Below are 18,337 nucleotides of genomic sequence, written 5' to 3'. Positions count from 1 at the left end.
CTTTCACCTTATTGATGCCCTGGGAGATGCTGAGTTTCTCTTGCAAGGTGGCTCTGTTTCTCCCATGCTGTTGTTCTACTGAAAGCCCTCGGCAGGGTCAGCCAAGGCCTATTTAATGCTGGTGAAAGAAGGCAAAATCACCATTAGCTGCTGCATGGGGCCACGGTTTGGGCAGCCAAAGCTGTGTTCCTGTGCAGTAGTATGAGGAAGGGAGGGGGAGAGGATGGGAGAGCTCTCAAAGCATGCCCACAATGAATATGGATGGTCATCCATCAATTTATTTTAAGCACATTACTTCTCTGTCAGAAAGGGAAAAAAGGAAAAAGAAAGAAAGGAAAGAAAAGACATATAAAATTAGGTTTGTGTCACTCATTTAACACTGCAATTTCCCCAGAGGATTATGCTCCAAACAGAGATAGCAAGCTCATGAATATTAATCATTTCCCTGAATGCAATGCAGCCCGCCAAACAATAAGATTAGGGGAAAGTGCTATGCTTAATTTATGGATAATGGGAGAGGTAAAGGATAGAGCTCCCACAAAGGTAAGGCTCACAGCTGGAGGGAGAGGCCTCTGAGGAGGAGTAAGACAGATCCAGATTTGTAAGGTAGCAGAAAAACATTTGGGACCAAGCAGGAGCAAAAGAAAAGGTGTTTAAGGATCATTGTCAAATTAAAATCATACTTCTCCCAGAACAACCACTGGTGACTAATGTTTCAAGCATGCCAGAAATTGGTGGTAAATTCAAGAGCTAGATATATTTATTTTCTCTTTGCCTCTGTTCTGTGTCTTTTCTTTGTATTTTATATCCCTGAGGCCCTGATCCCACGCACCACTGAGATGTGTGTCTAACCTGAAACATTCCCATTCTTCAGGGTGACCACTCCCATCTGGAAGTCAGTGTAAGTGCTGCCCTGTTTTGCTGTAAAAAGGCTTTAGCCAAGAGTCCCTTATAAGCAAAGGAGATAAAGTATAGCAATAATAGCACCAATAAGATGTGACTGAAACCCCTATAAATTACCTGGCAAACTTAAGGGGAGATAGAAGTTCTGGAGCTACTTCCCAGCTGTGTTTCAATGTGTCTATCAGTCTTTACTCATCTCTTTTCATATTACTTTCTCTCCCCCTCCCTCCCTTTTTTATTGATCTCTGCATCTTTTTTATTATATCCTTCTCTTTCTTCAGCACTGGTGAGCTAAATCAATGCATAATGCACATCCCACTCCACAAAAGGAATGCAAATGAAAGCCGGGCTCTTTTTCAATGTCCCACGTCTATCTGGGTGTGCAGCGCTGGTGTGTGGGAGAGTGCACGCCAAGGACAAGGTGCTCAGCTGTGCCTCAGACACCCATTTCTCAGCACTCCTCTGGGAATGGATCAAGTGCTAAGCCCTGAGTTCGCAGCACTGTGAATCATAACTCTTACAAATGGGGTCTGTTTTACACAGGACACGTCGGATTGAACTTGGCTGAGATCCGCGGTAAACCGCGAAAATCTGTTATCCCCGGAGTGATCAGGGCAAGGTGAAAGGAAAGCAGCCCAGGGGCAGGAGAGGGGTGCATCAGTCACACAGACATGGCTTGGAGTCACCTGTCTCCTACCCATCAAAAGGCAAAGTGAAACTTTCCCTTGGGACCAAATTCTGTGTGGAGAAGATAAAAATATGCAAAATCCGCTACAGGAAGCGGCTGTGGGTGGGGGGAGAAAAGGTAGAGATGATAAATTTGACGATGGGGAAGGGCAAGAGTGCTGCAGAACTTAGAAAAAGGAGCACTGCCAGATGCTTCCATTAATTAATTAATTAATCTCACTGTCGCTCTTCAGCATGTTGCAGGAAGAAAATGCTATTAATCTTTTCTGTTTTCTGTTGCTCGGCTTTGTGCTTGGAGAAGGCCAGGACAGCCTGACAGTGAGACCACACAGTTTTCTTCCCTGACTCCCTCCTTCCTTCCCCCGCGCCCCTCCTCCCTGGCAGAGCAGATTGATCCACTGTTATCTGATTAGAGAGGAAAGAAGGAGGAAAAACGCAAGCAAGACAAAAAAAAAAAAAAAAAAAGTGTAATTTTATTACAGGCACTAGTGCAAAGTGTCTTGAGAGCCTTGTGCCATTTAGTCAAAGGAAAGCTGGACCAATTAAAAAAGCCCATAAACCCCATGATCCTAAAAGGCAAAGGGAGTGAGAGAGGCAAAGGGACACCTGCAAACAGGCTGCCTCCATCCCTGGAAATATCCAGAACGCAGCTGAACATGACCCTGAGCAACATGCTCCAACTTTGAAGCTGGCTCTAACTTTGAAGTTGGCCCTCCTTGGACCAGAGACCTCCAGAGACTCCTCTGAACCTAAATTATTCTGTGATTCATGGCTCTGAATCTAAAGCCTGGTGGTGCTTGCGGGCTCTGTTGCATTTTCCTCCTACCAAGCGAGGTGGCTTGCGTGGTCTCTGCGTTAGGAGGCAGGAGCCCACTTGGGCTTTGCTATCAAACCTCCTCCTCTGGAACCCGCCCACGACGCCCCTTCAGCCCCGTCTTTAGCAAACAAAATGGTTAGCAGTTCTTTCCAGCCACGTGGGACCCAATCCTGCAGACAATTTGTGACAAGCATTGCATTCACTGTTGTGGTTAGATTTGCTGAAGTCTAAAGAATGCCTTGTGGTAGTTCAGAAACATGCCTGGAAGAAAGCATTTGCAAGATCAAACCCTGAGGCCCCCGATTCAACAAAGCCTCTGAACATGTGTTTGAGGCTCACTGAATTCTTTGGTGAAGGGGAGTGATTCCCGGGGCTCTGAAGAGCTACATAATACAACAAGAACATCACTGAAAAAATAACAGACTCTGAAATAACTTCTTGTTGTTCTACAGGATTATAACATGTGTTAGCCTTGTAAACATGGGAATAAATTACACTTATTTTTCTGTGCTCCTGAAACAGGCACCCAAGAATTCTGTAATTTCCAGGAAAACACCCCACCAATATCAAAGAAGACTTTTGTTCAGCTTAAGGCAGAGGATTAGGTGTGATAGTGTTAGATTGTGGAGAATGCTGAATTTCTGCTTTTTTTTAACTATTATTTATTATGTAATATGCACAGCCACTCACTTCCCCAACATCTTTATATTTTCTGGTGAGATTTTAATGCTTGATATACCAAGCAGAATATAAATCAGCAGTGTTCATTTGTCTGAAAGACAAACTGGTAGTGTCTCCTTAGCTCTTGGAGTCATAATTCATGGTGGTCCAGCTACCACAAGAGCCAAGAGGATGTGTTTCACAGGTATTAGCTCCTCTGAACCTGTCCTAGAGACTTGAAGGCAGTGTTTGCCTGAAAACAGCACTGGGGCTGCTCTCACAGACCCTGCAGAAACACTGAGCCCATCACCACCACAGCAGTCACCCCAGCACAACTGTAAAGTCACACAACCAAACTATCTTTAAGGTCTCTGTTCCTGCACCTTCCCTTTGATTCAGCTAATTTGATTCATCTGAGTCCCTATATTCAATATTTCACAAGGAATTTGATATCATTTGTTTTGTAATCCAGGATCTGTGAAAACCACAACCTTCCAAAGCCTGTGACAAACAAACAACTTTTTTTTTGCCCCTGGAATTCCCCTCTCCTTTCCAACACAAGCAAATCTGAAAACCCACTTCCTCTGTCATGGAGCAGAAAAATGTGTATGTTTTAGTTGTTTCATTTTCTAGGCAGACAGCTTTGTCCCACACTCTCAGGAAGCTCTGTTGCTGCTCCTGGAGTTGGATGGGGGATGAATGGTTGGATGATGGTGGGTGGATGACACAACTGGACTCCATGATCCTAAAGGCTTTCCCAACATAACCAATCCCATGATTTTATGCACAAAGGCATAAAGCAGAGTGTTGCATACCCCTGGGACACCACTGTGTGGTCCAAGGCTTGGGACACCCCACTCTTACTCCTGTCCACGGACTTATTTGGAGCATTTGCAGCTCCCACCAAGTCCACATCACCTGGTTTCCTAGAAAACTGATGGGCACAGGGGAGAACCTGGGTCATGTCCTAATGAAACACTGGGATGTGGTCAAAGCACAGACCTGGACCAAGGAATTCAGCCCTGCTGTGGAGCAGGGTGATACAGACACAACCATCCAGCACCAGCCCAAAGCCTTGCTGGAACCGGCCTCACACCACGCCTGATGTCTGGGGAACCAAAAACATTTGCGTAAGTGTTTATCCCACTTTCAAAATATTATGACTAAAATCTTGCAGTGCTTGAGGCTCTAAGGCAGCAAGTTACTTGAAACACAAATGTAACTTCAAGACCACCAGTTGTCGCAATTAGTCTCGACCATAAATATCCCTGATTTCAATAGAACTATTTACATATGTAAATAAGTACATCACCAAATCAGGCCTCAAGTCTCACTCACAGTGTGGGAAGCTGAAGTTAAAATGTAGTTGTTGTGATGAGCCAAGCAGTCCCCAGCTTACCACCCAAGGGAAACATGGTGCCTGTGAGGTCCATTCTACATTGCTCCAGGCACAAGAGATAATGGTCAAATTGCCAAAAAGAGCAAATTTCAGACTTGCAAATGATACAGTATCTGCTGAGGACTGATGCCCTGAGCTGAAGGCATGGGAATCACTATGTGGGGCAGGGTGTTTGCTTGGGCAGCCCAGATGAGGAATCTCATAAAATGTCTTGAGAAAAAGCCAACCCTTTATAAACATTAACGTTGGTTCCTGAAGCTCTGCCTGTTTTCTTCTTTCCCAGACCTCACAGACCCCTGGGTGGAAAAAGCAACCCCACAACGTGCGTCTACTCCACAGAAGGTGCAGTGTCAATTGGTCTCCATTTCCCTTCTCTGTCCCCAGCATTCCTAGAGAGTTTAATAAATATGTAAAGCTCGAAACTGCAGCCCCGATAGCTCGAGCATCTTCCGGCCATTGTGCTTACAGGTTTTGCTAATCAGAGCAAACCAGGCTTGCAAATGAAATCTGATTAAGTAGTTTTCACCTCTGAAAAAGGGGATTAGCCAGACCTTTGATCCTCAGATATTGATTTGCAACTCAAAGGAGGCGTGACCTCAGCTGGACTTGCTTCTGGTCTCAGTCCCTTCCCCTTTCACTCCTCCTCCTGTTTACCAGAAAAAATCAGTTCATGTCTTCTCACGTAGTCAGATCTAAAGCCTATTGAAGCCAGTGGAAAACCACCCACTGACTTCAATGGGCTTTGGATCAGTCCCACAATGGCTGACTTAGCCCTAAGTCCTGGGCTGTTTCAAAGCCAGCAGAACCAATTTCCCATCAAAATGACCAGAAGCTGGGAAGATATGTTCACCTTTCAAACCTACAAATTCCACCTTTTTTCTCTCTCCCATGACAACTCTTCAGCTGGAAATGCTGAGAGTACTGCTGGTTTTTCCCTTGCACTCTGCACTGAGTTGCTGCCCACCGTGGGTCTGAGGGCTCTGAGCCAGACTTACCGATGCAATTAAAGGACAGCTCCTGCAGGCAGAACAGGGAACAGCCATCGCCGTTTATCTTGTTCATGTCATCACATTCTTCCCCCAGTTCTCTGCAGGCAAAAAGCAGTCAGCTGGCAAAGTAGCATCAACCTGATGCTCTGTGCAACCCCACTGAAGAACCCCAAAGCCCCAATATCTGGTACAGCAGCTTTGTGTGCCCACCCCTAAAAATACCTCTCCCTTCCCTTAAGGGAGCCTCCTGGCTTCCTCCTTTTCATCATTCCTGGTTCACAGGCTCGCCTGGCCAGTTCCCTGCTGCACATGTGGGTACCACTTGCTGTCCTCTGATGAGGATATGAGCAACTTCCTTCGTAGCTGGTGTGGCTGTAGCTCAGCAGGTGGGGAAAAAGAGATCAGGAATCTCTGAAACTCTTTGTATTAAATCTGGAAGGGACAGACTGTGACCCCAGCATGGGAATAACAAGGCATAAAGCCTGGAGTGTGGCTATTCCAGGTGGCAGAACTTGGAGGAGAGCAGTCAGCAGGGAGCAAGGGGTGTTGGGGATGGAGCCCTGCCTTGTGCCAACCCGCATGGCTGGGGAGAAGAGTGGGAACCAGATGAGAAAGGGGCTGCCACAGCTGCAAGTGGGGCCACAACCAACTGAGCTGTGACACAGTCTGGTTCCTGCTCGCTCCTGAGGCAGCTCAGCTATTGTTTGACACTTGCTGCAAAGCCACAAGTGATGTTTGAGGAATGTGCAAACATAACAGTAGCAGAAAAGTTATGTAAAGCAAAATTAATCTGTCTTTCTCCACCTCTCTTTCCAGGATTGCCCTGGATTCATATGTTGTTTGATTGTTTTCTTTGCTTTCCTTGCCTGTTGGGCCTCTTCCTGCAAATATTTGCTGCCAGGTATATCATCTGACAGAGTTGTGCTGTGTGATTGCTGATCAGCATTATTTCAAGCAAATAATACTGGCCGGATTAAGTATTTGCTTGTTGTTACTTCCATAGTCTAAATAATTAAATTACCTAATGCCAGGAAGCTTTGAAGCATCAGCCTTAAGGGCCAACATAGTAAAGGAATAAACTCTAACATAGTTGAGAAGGATTGTTTTACATTTTCAATGGCCTGGGGACTGGTGAGAGAGGGGAGCTGATTGAGAACATGCAATTCCCAGCACTCCCCCTCTGAGGCCAAATCTATCACTTCCAAATGCATCCCAGCTCTGGTGGTCAGTCAAACAAGGGGTTGTACCAGGACCTTGGCCCCAACATGTGCCAGGGTTTTACCCAGCTGCCACACACATGGGACAGCATCGAAGGCTGTGTGAGTTTTCCCAGCTCCAGGCCTGTGCAGGAAATGTCACATCCATGTATAAAGATACAGATACACGGGCAAACAGCATAAACAGCACAGAGCGTCCTTGCCTATCGATCCTGCTGTCTGGACTCCATTATCTGTCTGTATCTCCTGGTGCCAGGAGAGAAGGGCCCATGGTACAATTAAATGTCATCATCCTGGTAATCATCAAGCACGTGAGTCATTATCTACAGATGAGAGCCAGCCTAACCTAAGGAGACACCAGAGGTCATCAATTCCTTCGTAGTCTCAGACTCTGGCTGAGGAGATGTGCCCCGATTTATCTGTTTGCTCTCTCCAGACTTACATTTGGATAATGCCATCTCCACAGTATCCACTCCCAGAGATATAAACGAGGGCAGGGGACGGCTCGCTCTCCTCCATCCCGGACACAACGACCACCTGGTATCTGTACGTGCTCCTGTCGCTCAGCTCCCTGCCAGACAAAAGGAGAGTCAGTCATTCACACAACAAAGGCAGCAGCAGCAGCAGCAAAGGGCAGAGAAAGAGGGACTGGAGTGGGGTTTGGCTGCCAAAAAAGCAAGGTATAGTTCAATCAGCTCCTCCCAGCGTTCCTACCTTGTTTTGATGGGATTAATTTTTGGTTGGGTGTCTTTTTTTGTGAGCACAATCAGCACTACCTTTGTCTATGCTTGAGTTACGCACAACTCTGAAATAGGTGCAGTTCTTGACCACTTGACAGCTAAACCATTTCCTGATGAAAACCATGCATTTTGGTGAGGTGCTGCTTACATCTCCACCTGCTGCAGAGATGGCATTGCAGTGACACCTTGGCAGTGCCAACCCTCACCATGAGCAGTGGGAAACACTGAGAGCATCACCAAGAGTCAACAGTACTTCAACACCTGAGGAACCAGCCCTGTGCCTCACTCTGTTCAGCCTTTCTGTTCCACGTCAAGGATAGCACTACCAGCAAGTCTGTTCATTTAAGGAATTTAAAATACCCTGTTATTCATTATTATTATAAATACTCATTATCTCCTGAGCAGCCCTGAGCTCAATCCAACTGCACGTGGAGCCTGGATTAGTGTAAGCTGAGGATGTTTCAGTGATGGACAAATAAGTTATCCACATCAGTTATGGGCATTAAAACAGAAGAGTTAAAAACTTGGTATCTTCCAGAGCAAAAAATAGGATCCACACCACAGCACAGGATCAGGGTATTAGCACTGAAATATTCACAGAAAGAATTAGCAAACTGTTACATATTTATGCAAAGCCATAATTACCTAAAACCTGTGCATCTGTAAATGAGGAATAATATTTTTCATATGTAATATGGGAATAATATAATCCTAACAAAAATGTTTAGCTCTTTCACAATGTCTTTTACACTATCAAGACTGAAAACCTTCCTCGAAGAAACTCATTTGTTGTCCTCATCGTGCCGATTTGTAAAGCCATGGATTGGCCAAGGCAAAATGATTTGCTCAAAGTCATCAATCAGGTTAATTGCAGAGCAGCAAAGGCAACCCAGCTCTTCCCCAGGCCTGCCCGTCCTCTGCTCACTGAGCTCACATTGCCCCAATTACTGACAGCAATATACATGGCTTTTTGTCACAGGAACTTGGTCAAAAAGCATCTACTAATGAAGTGTGTACTACGAGGAGATAAATCTACTACACAGAGCAGCAAAGCCATTGAAGTGGATATCAATGAGTTACTGAAATCTTCAGGTTCATGAAATAAGTATCTCCTTACAGCATTCATTAAATTAACAAGCATGACTTAAACTCCAATATCCCACATTATATTTTACAACAAAGCTGTTTCTCATGGGTACTGTGCCTGCAAAAAAAAACTGGCATTGAATGAATTGCACGCCAAGAGCACTGGGATCTGACTCCTTGTTACTGCACATGGCAATGGAATGGGAGTGCAACTCAGTGGAAGGTAAACAGAACTGGCTTTCTCATTCCTTCTGCACCTGATTCCTGTCAGCAACAGTCCATGGCTCCTATTAGCTAAATTTGAGAGTTCGGGTAGCACAAACAGTATCTTAATTCACCTACAGGCTGGGGAGATGTCTACTCAGATATTGGTAAGACTGTTTATTCAATCAAAGGGAAAAGTTTCAAACTTCTGCCCCTTGGGGCTTGTTTAAAGCAACTGTTTTTCTGGGGGAAAAAAAAAATTATAGGAAGTGAGTAAAGTGGCCAAACACACACTGTAGTAAAATAATGAGGGTTTTCCTCTAGATTTCACTCCTAGATAAATCCACTTACTAAGATGGGAGGTTTTCATATATACTGATGAAATCAAAGCAGAGCCAAGCTTTGATTATTAAAGAGCAGTTATTTCTCAAGTTCTGTCTCAAAACCATCTCAAAACCATTTGTAAAATATTTAAGATTAACAAGTACACTTGCAGAAATGTGGATTTTGTCACTGGGGATCTGCTAACCACAAAAAAAAAAAAGATTCAATTTTTGAAAATGGTAACAAATGAACAGTTGGGGCAGCTGCAAAATAAATAAGGCCACGCTGCTTTCTGATGCACTGAGATTGTGGTCCTGAGTGTAAAATAGGAGTTTGCAGATTCTGATTTTTGGTGTGGTTTCCACCAATACCTCCAGGTGATGAGGCAGGCTAAGAGCAGGGAGTGTGCCTTGCACATGGCTTTTACTGGAGGGAAGTATTTGTGTGCACATGTGAGCAAAGGGACAACAGGAAAAGCTCACACTTGTTTGGAAGTTTGCAGAATACAGCGGAGGAAAACCTGGAATCAAATCAAGCACAAGTGAGAATGTGGTGGTTATGAATTATGAGGTGGCTGGGGATTCACATGGGTGAATAAGAAAATTAGAAATGAAAGTTATTAGGTGGGGAGAACTCTGACCTATTTAATTGTATGGATTAACCATGGAAAACTTTGTATGGAGTACACTGGCTGCTGGCTTTGTGGCACTGGGCTGTGCTCTAACCCTGTCACCTGCTGCACATCAGGGAGGGGAGATATCCAACTGCAGCCTGCTCGAAGATGGAATGCTCTTGGAACTTTGTGTTGTGACAGGCAAATAACCCTTCAAATTTAGTGACACAAAAAAAAACCCCAAAAAACCCTAACCCATTTATTCTCCAAAAACAAGGTGAACAAAATCTCTGCCTCCTTACACATTATTTTCACAGTCTGGTTCCCCTTACTCCTCTGCAGTTTGGGTAGAAAATAAGAGCTATTAAGTTATTTATGCTCATGATACCCCAACAGCCTTGTCTTAGGTTAAAATACAAAGAAAGGGAAGACAAATGCCTGGGGACATGTGGTCCCTGTAGAGCAATAGCAGGTCTCTAGAGGGGCCAATCCTCTCCATCCACATCCCAAATCTCCTTCTGAGCAACCTGAAGCTTCACAGTCTTCCCTGACCTGGGGAATAGCAGAGGAGCCCCAGGGTGTGACATCCAGGGCAGCACCAACAAGCCAGCTGTGCCCAGAGGAGCACAGAAATGGGATGTCTGCTCCAGAGGGGCTCTTCAGCACCACACAGGCAGAGATGGAGATGGGGCTGGACTGGATCATCAAAAAACACCTCAGAAACTCAAAACTGAAGCCATCATGCTTTCAGCTAACCCTGGCCTGACACAAGGTGTGACAAAAAGCTGACTGGGATGCATGTGGCATTTCACGATTCAACAACTGGAACGTGAGATACTTATATCCTCCTGAACTGCTAAATGTGTCATATTGGCAGCAGCTGGGAGTTTCAGCATTCCTTCACAGTGTGCCCACATTTTGCAAAAAAAATATAGCTGCTAAAGGGATAATATGTGCAATACCCCAGGCAGCAATCCAGTCCCATAGTGAGGGAGGGAGGAATGCAAGAACAGGGAGAGGAAGGGTTTATTCCCTCTCTATAGCTATAGGATACCAAAGTTGATAGTTCAGACTGTATCTGGAGATGCCAGCAACACAAGCTGTGCTCTAGGTGGTGATAAAAGTGTGATTTTTGACCATTTATTTCCTGTCCCACCTGCCCTGGATGCTGGTGGCACAGTGACAGCAACAAGGGACACTTTCCACTCCACTGCTGGGCAGGACCCAGTGCCCAGTGGCTCTGTGAGATGCAACTTAAGGAAGTGAGAGAGAAGAAAACATCTTTAACATCAAGGATGTGAACAAACACTCTTCAAATGTATATCTATGGTCTTTTAATGACCTTCTCTAGAACTGAGTAAGCCACATTGATCGCTGCAGCTTCCGCCTGTGGGGAGGCAGCCTTATTAAAAAGCAATGACTCAAGCCCTCTGCTTAGAGGGGGAATTAGGATGTGCCGTGTGAAATACCACCAGGGCAACTTTCCTGTCTGTTGTGGCAAGTGATCCAGGGTCAGGAATATAGAACCCTCTAATTATTTTCCTGTTTTTACTGGGGAGGCTGGGCAGTGGAGCTAGTCTTGCTCTCTCTCTCTCTCCCTCAAGCAAGGGACCTCTGCTCTCAGTTTGGGTGTTCCTGGAAAACTTAATGGGAAAAGTTATACCTGTGGGAAGTTGTTTTTCACTCAGACCAAGGTGGGTTTAAAGGATCATTGAATTTACAGAAGAAACACTCATGCCCTTGGGTTCCAGCAGACCTGCAAGGGCTGACACTGCCCCAAACACATCTGCTCTGTGCATGCTGTAGGGTTTCAGCACCTGAGGACACACCTGAGATGCAGTGAGAGCATTGAGGGAAAGCAAACATCCTATGCCTCTTTTCCTACTACCATGGCATATATGTTTTTCTCCTACTACAAATGACACCAGGAGCGTTTCTTATCCAGCAAAGACTTGTTTCCAACAGAATTGAAAATATCCTTAAGGCTGAGCCCAGCTTCTGCCCTATGAAAAGACAAATGGTCAGACAGCAGTGAAAGCAGACAGTGTTCCTCTTATTTAAGGACAAGATGACACAGGCTTAAGCATCCCCAATTAAATTACGGTCGTCACAGCCAGTGTTGTGTGAAACAGGCAAATTCCACACCTGAAGTGTACTCATGAAGGACCCATCTGTCTTTGACCTTAAACAGCCACCAAACACTTAAGACAAAAGATGACATGTCCTTGGCATCTCTCTGCAGCCCAGAACGAGCCCTGGTTCTGCTGGTGGCAGCTCTGTTTCCCTCTAACACTGTCACCTTTGGTCTTCTCTAGCAAGGAAGCCTCACTGAGCAAAACAGGAAATCTGCTGGCAGCAAACAACGTCAACCCCACATCTTCCCTCGTTGCAATGCTTTAGATCAGCTGCCAGGGTGGACTGGATTACAACCACAAACAGAAGAGCTGAAGGTCTACACCATCCCCTGCCCTGTCAGACACAGCCTGGAGCTGTCCAGTCTGTCCCCACACGCTGCTCACAGCCTCCAAGTGCCAGTTCCAGAAGTCCTGAATTACCCCAAATATCCACCAACACCATTGTGTTTATAGGTTTCACTATCCTCGGGTGCTCCAAAAAGCTATAAGGAATGAGCCAGGGGGACAAGGTCACTTTAGGACAACCCAAACAGATCTGCTCCCCAACTTCCATTCTTTCCCCGTCATTGCTATTGACTACACAAATACAACTGTTTTCTTCTTCTTCTCTCCTCTCACACATATGCTCCCCCTTGCTCTGCCTTTTTTTAATAAAAATGGCATGAGAAGCACGGCAGAAGATAATGAAGAGAATTCCTGCCTGGCTCTGCAGTTGGAGAGAGGAGGGGTGGGATGCTGTAAACACAAGAAGGACGTCAAAAATCCCGAATTGCGCCAGGCTGTTATTTCAGCTGGGGCCCAAGCTCTCCCTGTTTGGATAAGCACAGCAACATGGCAGGTGCAAAGGCCTCAAAACAACTCTCTTGCCTCTCTCTCAGATACTAAGCTGACTCAGAAGACACAAATGCCAAGGAAACAGCCTTGGAGAGGATTTTCTCTCTCTCTCTATGAGGAGAAAGGTGCCAACAGGGGCCACAGGTTTGCTCTGTGCCCTCCAGCTTTTTTATTATTCGCTTACAAGCACAGGATTTGTTTACAAAACAGGGTAGTTGGAGTACTGAAGGAACACTCAGGCGCTGGATGGGAGACTGGGGACTGTGTGTTGGATTTCTGCTCTCAAACTCAAACCTGAACTGGGTGTTTCCAAGGAAGGACCATGGAGCAGCCAACAGCCTGAACAGATAATCTCAGCTGTACTTGGTGGGTACATTCTGTACCAGCAGGACTCTGTGCTTTCTGAAGCCCAGACTCAACTTTTGCTTCTGGCTGTGTTAGAAAGTTTAACTAACACCTAAACCAGTCACCTTACCCACTTATGCAATAACCCATGGGCTTGGGACTGAAGTCAGAGGTTAAAGGATCCAATGTATTAGAGAAGGAAAATATCCTTTGATCCTTAGAATATTTCTAGGAACCAAAGCCACCACCAACTCTCATAATCACCACAAATCCAAACCAGGTAACTAGTCTGCAGCTCTGCTCTCACTTCCATTGGTGTAAATCTCAAGTAACTCAGCAAAACACTGCAGGTTTAAACCACTGCAATTCAGCTGCTCATCTATCCTTCTGAGGTGCATTTGCTGCTCAGAGCAGCTCCATGCCTGCACAAGATGCCCTAGGGCAGGATTACATGTCTGCCTGTAGCACCTTTGCTCTGAAACCCAGGTCCTGTTTAGGACTTTAAACACACTAGATTTTAAACATTTTGTTTTTACACATACTGCTCTCCTCTGTCTTTCATGCAAGGACTGTTAAGTTTTGTATGTAGCAAACCTATAGATATGAATGCAACTGATTAACTCCTGCAGACTTTGATATAATCCTCCAAGCATTTGCCCTGCTATCAGTTTAAAACACAGTAGCATATTTAGTAGAAAAACAAAGTTTGCAGCCAAGGCCTTAAAGATGGTTCTTGAAAAAAACCAAAAAACAAAAGAAACAATGTCAAGAGACGGTTTTCTCCTCTCGTGTTTAACAACAACAAAAATATGAATTTTTAAGGTGGCTGATATAAATGGACAATCTCACTGAGATTAGGTTACAAATCCTGGGATAAAGTAAATCCTCGAGGCCCTGGGCCTCACATGGGTGTTTGCACCAGACAGGCAATTTCATGGCAGCACACAGGTTAAGTGTCAGAGCACCTGGTTGCTATTAGAAGCAGGGAATGAAGGAAGGAAAAAAAAAAATCTGTTGTGTTTTCTTCTTCACTGCTGCGCTCCTGACCAAGACGGGAGCACTTCTCAGCATGAGGCTCAGATGGGGCCACCACAGGAGGGGAGGCTGGTGTGGTTTAGCTGAGGAAGGAAAGACTGGGGACATGAAATGCAGAAAACCCTATTTCCAGGCAGAACTGTCTACTGTGAGATGTGACCAGGAATAGTGCGAAGCAGGCTCCAGCTTAGGAATAGAAGGAAAAAAAAATCTTTATTAACCTACAATATATAAAAGAAACACACAGAACTCAGGATGAAAACCTTTCAAACATTCCTCCTCCCCCACAGCCAAGTTCCCAATACATTACAGTAAGACAAAACCTTGGGCTCTCAATTCAGTTGCCATCTTTCAGATCACCAACTCTCAGTCCATCACTTCCTTGCAGAAAACCCTATTTCCAGGCAGAAGCCTGGACATGAAATGCAAAAAACCCTATTTCCAGGCAGAAGCCAGCAGTTCTCCATTGATTTGGAGGGAATGATGCCAGTATCCTCTGCCTGAGGACACCGCTCGGTGTCCCAGTGCAGCAGAGAGAAAACAGTAACACAGCCAGCAGGCAGGCTGGGGCAGGATAACTGCTGTCAAGGCCATCGCTGTCACTGATGAAGCTCTGCCTGTTGCATCATGCCTCTCTCTGAGCACTGCCTGGCTCCTGACACCCTTACCCACGTCCCCGCTGTGACGTGGCGTCTGTAACAGCGCCAGCCTGGTTGCACACACTGCAGGAGAAGTGACTGATGAGCACCCTGCCCACCACACCCTTTGGACCTGCCCAGCCAACCTTTGGATCACCAAAAAGGAGCCAACTTTTGGATCACCCCTCAACTTTTGGATCACCCCTCAACTTTTGGATCACCAAAAAGGAGCCAACCTTTGGATCTCCAAAAAGCAGCCAACCTTCGGATCACCCCTCAACTTTTGGATCACCACTGGGACTGGGAGCGCTTTGGCTGCTGCCCTCAGCCCTGTGCCATTCCATTGAGTTTGGGCAGAAATCTCTCCCCAGTTTAGGGTGGTCAGCTTGGCAGAATAATCTTCTTCACCTTCTTTGAATCCAGACCTGACTTCTTGGATTTCTTTACAACAGGCCTGAGCCAAGACCTGATTTTCAGTACTCAATACCCTCCTGTTTCCCTGTAATCCCCCCACAATGGTGAACAGAGCCATGGGAGCAAACACTCACAGTGTCTGATCCGAAGGCTCCTGGAGCCAGTGGAAGTTATTTTGTGCATTTTCAGTCGAGCTTAGATTGGGCCCCAAGTGAACACAGATGTTTGCAGTGTTCTCTGGTTTCACATCCACCATCCCACCTCACCAAGACCTATTTTGGGGGTTCCAGGCAGGAGGGCTGTGGTGGAGGGAGGGATCACAGACAGGGATGTGCTTTCACACCAACAGCAGAGCAGAGCACAGACATGGGTGAGGAGATGAGGCAACTCTTCCAGAGGAACATTTTGCCATTTCCCTCCTCAGGGGTTCTGTGTTTTGCTGTAAACCACTGCAGATTATGAGAAATCCCACTGGCTGGTCTCCAGTGGGATCTCTAATGGTTTAATAGCTGAACATTACTGAACATACTTCCACTAACCTCTTCCTAAAATCCCATCATGAGCTAATTTCCTCTATTGTCATTACATCTGCAACTGGTCTTACAGTTTAAAAAAAAATGCTGTACCACTGTGAATAAATGATCTGGTTTACTGCACTGGGCTTTCAGGGACTGATAATTTGGGGTATCAAATTCCAGGCACCGTCTCTGGGGTACAATTTGAAAAGAAGAAGGAGATTTCTTTCCACCTTGCTCTTCCTATCACAAAAGCACCAGGAAAATGCTGGAATTGGGATATCAGCACAGAGATGGCCAATGCCACCATTCATTTAAGGAGATTCTGACCAGAAAGACTGAGAGAAGTTTGGGTAAAACAATCACAGGATGGGTGCCTTAGGCCTGCAACAGGATCAGCAGGTTGTCAGTGGTAGATCTAAAATCATGGAATTCCAGAATGGTTTGGGTTGGAAGGGACCTTAAAACTCATTTTATTTCAACCCTTCCACTAGACCAGATTGCTCAGGGACCAGTCCAACATAGCTTGGACATACTTTGTCTTGTGTGTCACCAGGTCCCACAAGATATAAAGGACAGCACAGGTATTTCAGTCTGACTGCAGCTCTCTTTCCAAACCCTTGCCTGCTTGAGTGTAGATTCAAATTTAACAGAGACTTGGAATGCGTTTCCTAGGAAAATATATTAAAATAAAATGCCCAGAAAATGATCAGGCCAATAGTTCAGCTAAAGTAGCTGAGAAAAGCTATATTGGCTGACTGATAAAAAGGTAGGTAACACATTTCTGCTACTTCTGCGGTATTTGAGGCTCACTCCAAGTTTTACAAGGGAGTTATTTTTAAATTGTTGCATAACACATGTCTGTCCAATATTTATTTCCTCAATCAAGCAAAGAAAATGCATTTGTTATTCCTGGGAGATTTCTGGTGCTTCTTATCTTATTTAGAGCCCAAAATAAAGATGCACACAAGAAGCCAAACATCAGAGAGAAGTTATTATCCATGAGATAATGCACAGCCTAATTTACCACATATCTGAGACTGTTTCACCTGCAATAAATTATTTTACCCAGCAGGAAAAGTCCTGTTTGACCTTCTATTTTTTCTTTTTTTTTTCTCCTGCAGCTGAAAACTCTGCTACTACTGCTAGGTCATGAGTTCAAATTCCACCCTGGCTGGGAGTGATTAAATATATCAATTTCTAATAGTATCTATTTGGATAATAACAGGACTGCTGTTAATGTTCACTTTTTTAGGGACACTTGCACATGGCTAAGTTGTAGTCTACAGGTTGATCTCTCAACAGCCTCTGTGTATTGCCCAAGAGGTACTTTGGAGATTTGGAATTCAGTGGTACTTGAATCTTTGATACTTTGGAAATCAGTGTAGCAGCAGTCCTTGGGGAGTCCCTGGCTGGAGCAGAGCTGCTGCCAAAGCCAAGTGTCACTCCCCAGATGGGGCAGTCCCTCTTTCCTGAAATAATTTATTTAGGAATGGTGGCTGTGGGTCATTTAGAGCAATCCCATCCTTCAAAAGTCGACCCAGCCTGAAAAATTCCTCTGGGGTGCCTTGTCTTGGGATCACAAAACCATAAAGATATCAACCCACCCTTACTCCCTTTATTCTTGCATCATGTGCAGCCGAGCCAGAACAGGAGCTCCGGATTCTGTCAAGTGCCAGCTTTAGTTACAGCGTTACATAAGAAACCGCAACAGCGAGGAACCACAAATCTATCACCACAGCTGGCACCAAACGGCCTCCCTGCACAGGCTCAGCGGAAAAGCTGCCTCCTGAACGGGCAAAGAGTGTCAAATTGTTCTTTCTCCTCTCCAGGGCAGGGTTAAGGCAATTTGGCAGAGGGTGGTAAGGGAAAAAATTGCTCTACCTGCTCTGTGTGTGAGGTCAGGAAGCAGGCTTGCTTCTGTTGCAAAGATAACCTGGCACCTTTAATGAAGAAAGCAGGGAAGAAGGAAAGGCATCAGAATGTGGCTTCCAGCTGTCAAATCACATCAGCCAAGTGGGGATGCATCACCCCTGAGAGCAGCAGCACCACTGGCCCCCAACACTTCATTGGGAGCTCTTTGGATGGAGGCACTCTGTGAATTTCCTCTGTGAAACACCCAGCACGCCACTGGCAGCTATAAATAACAACAACCACCACCTCAGGATTTAACAGCACGGCACCTGAAGGAGAGAGGCAGGAACAGGAGATGGAATAGAAGGAGTTTTCATCTTTCTTCCTCTTCCTGACTCACTGAGCCCTCAGTGCAGAGCAGGGCTGTGTGCTCCTGCCTGGCACAGGGAGCAGCATCACTCACCCCTGTGCCTCCCTGTCCAGACCCGTGCAAGCCACAGGTGAGGCCCCACTGCTGGGAAAGGAATGAATTTCCCCAGGGGGTGTTGGCAGTGCAGTTGCTGCTGCGTGGAGGAGTCTCCTTCCCACAGCACGTCACCTCTGTCAGGGGCAGGTGAACCCATGAGCAGTTTCCTGGTGCTGGTGGGGAAGGTGTGGGACAGGCAATTGTCCTGTATTGTTCTGTTCTTGCATCATGGGGGATTTCCAGGTTCATTAAGCAAGAACAGCAATCTATACTGGCTGCTGATGACACAGCCAGGGCCAGGCATGGCCTCAGAGCAGCACAGGGACAATGCCAGCCCCTTGCTGAGCACCAAAACTGCTACACTGTCCTACACCAGCTACATATCAAACATCACAACTTTGCCAAAACTGACCACAGGCAGCTCTAGCACACTCAAAACTCTTCACTGACAAGGTTTTTTTC

The 18,337-nt window shown here is 45.7% G+C and overlaps 1 protein-coding gene across 2 annotated transcripts in view; it reads right to left on the bottom strand.

Annotated features, from left to right (window-relative positions):
- Nucleotides 1-18,337, bottom strand: part of PAPPA (pappalysin 1) — a 178,281-nt gene that overhangs the window by 79,922 nt on the left and 80,022 nt on the right. For both annotated transcript variants that reach the window (XM_031059238.1, XM_005423806.2), the window contains exons 8-9: nucleotides 7,115-7,243; nucleotides 5,462-5,553 (exon numbers count right to left, since the gene is read on the bottom strand). In XM_031059238.1, coding sequence (XP_030915098.1) covers nucleotides 5,462-5,553; nucleotides 7,115-7,243 — 221 coding nt within the window. The remainder of the gene's footprint in view (nucleotides 1-5,461; nucleotides 5,554-7,114; nucleotides 7,244-18,337) is intronic.

Source organism: Geospiza fortis, unplaced genomic scaffold (assembly GCF_000277835.1).
Source record: "Geospiza fortis unplaced genomic scaffold, GeoFor_1.0 scaffold85, whole genome shotgun sequence".
NCBI lineage: Eukaryota > Metazoa > Chordata > Aves > Passeriformes > Thraupidae > Geospiza > Geospiza fortis.
Note: the sequence above shows the minus strand (reverse complement) of the source record. Positions and strands in the feature narration are given on the sequence as shown.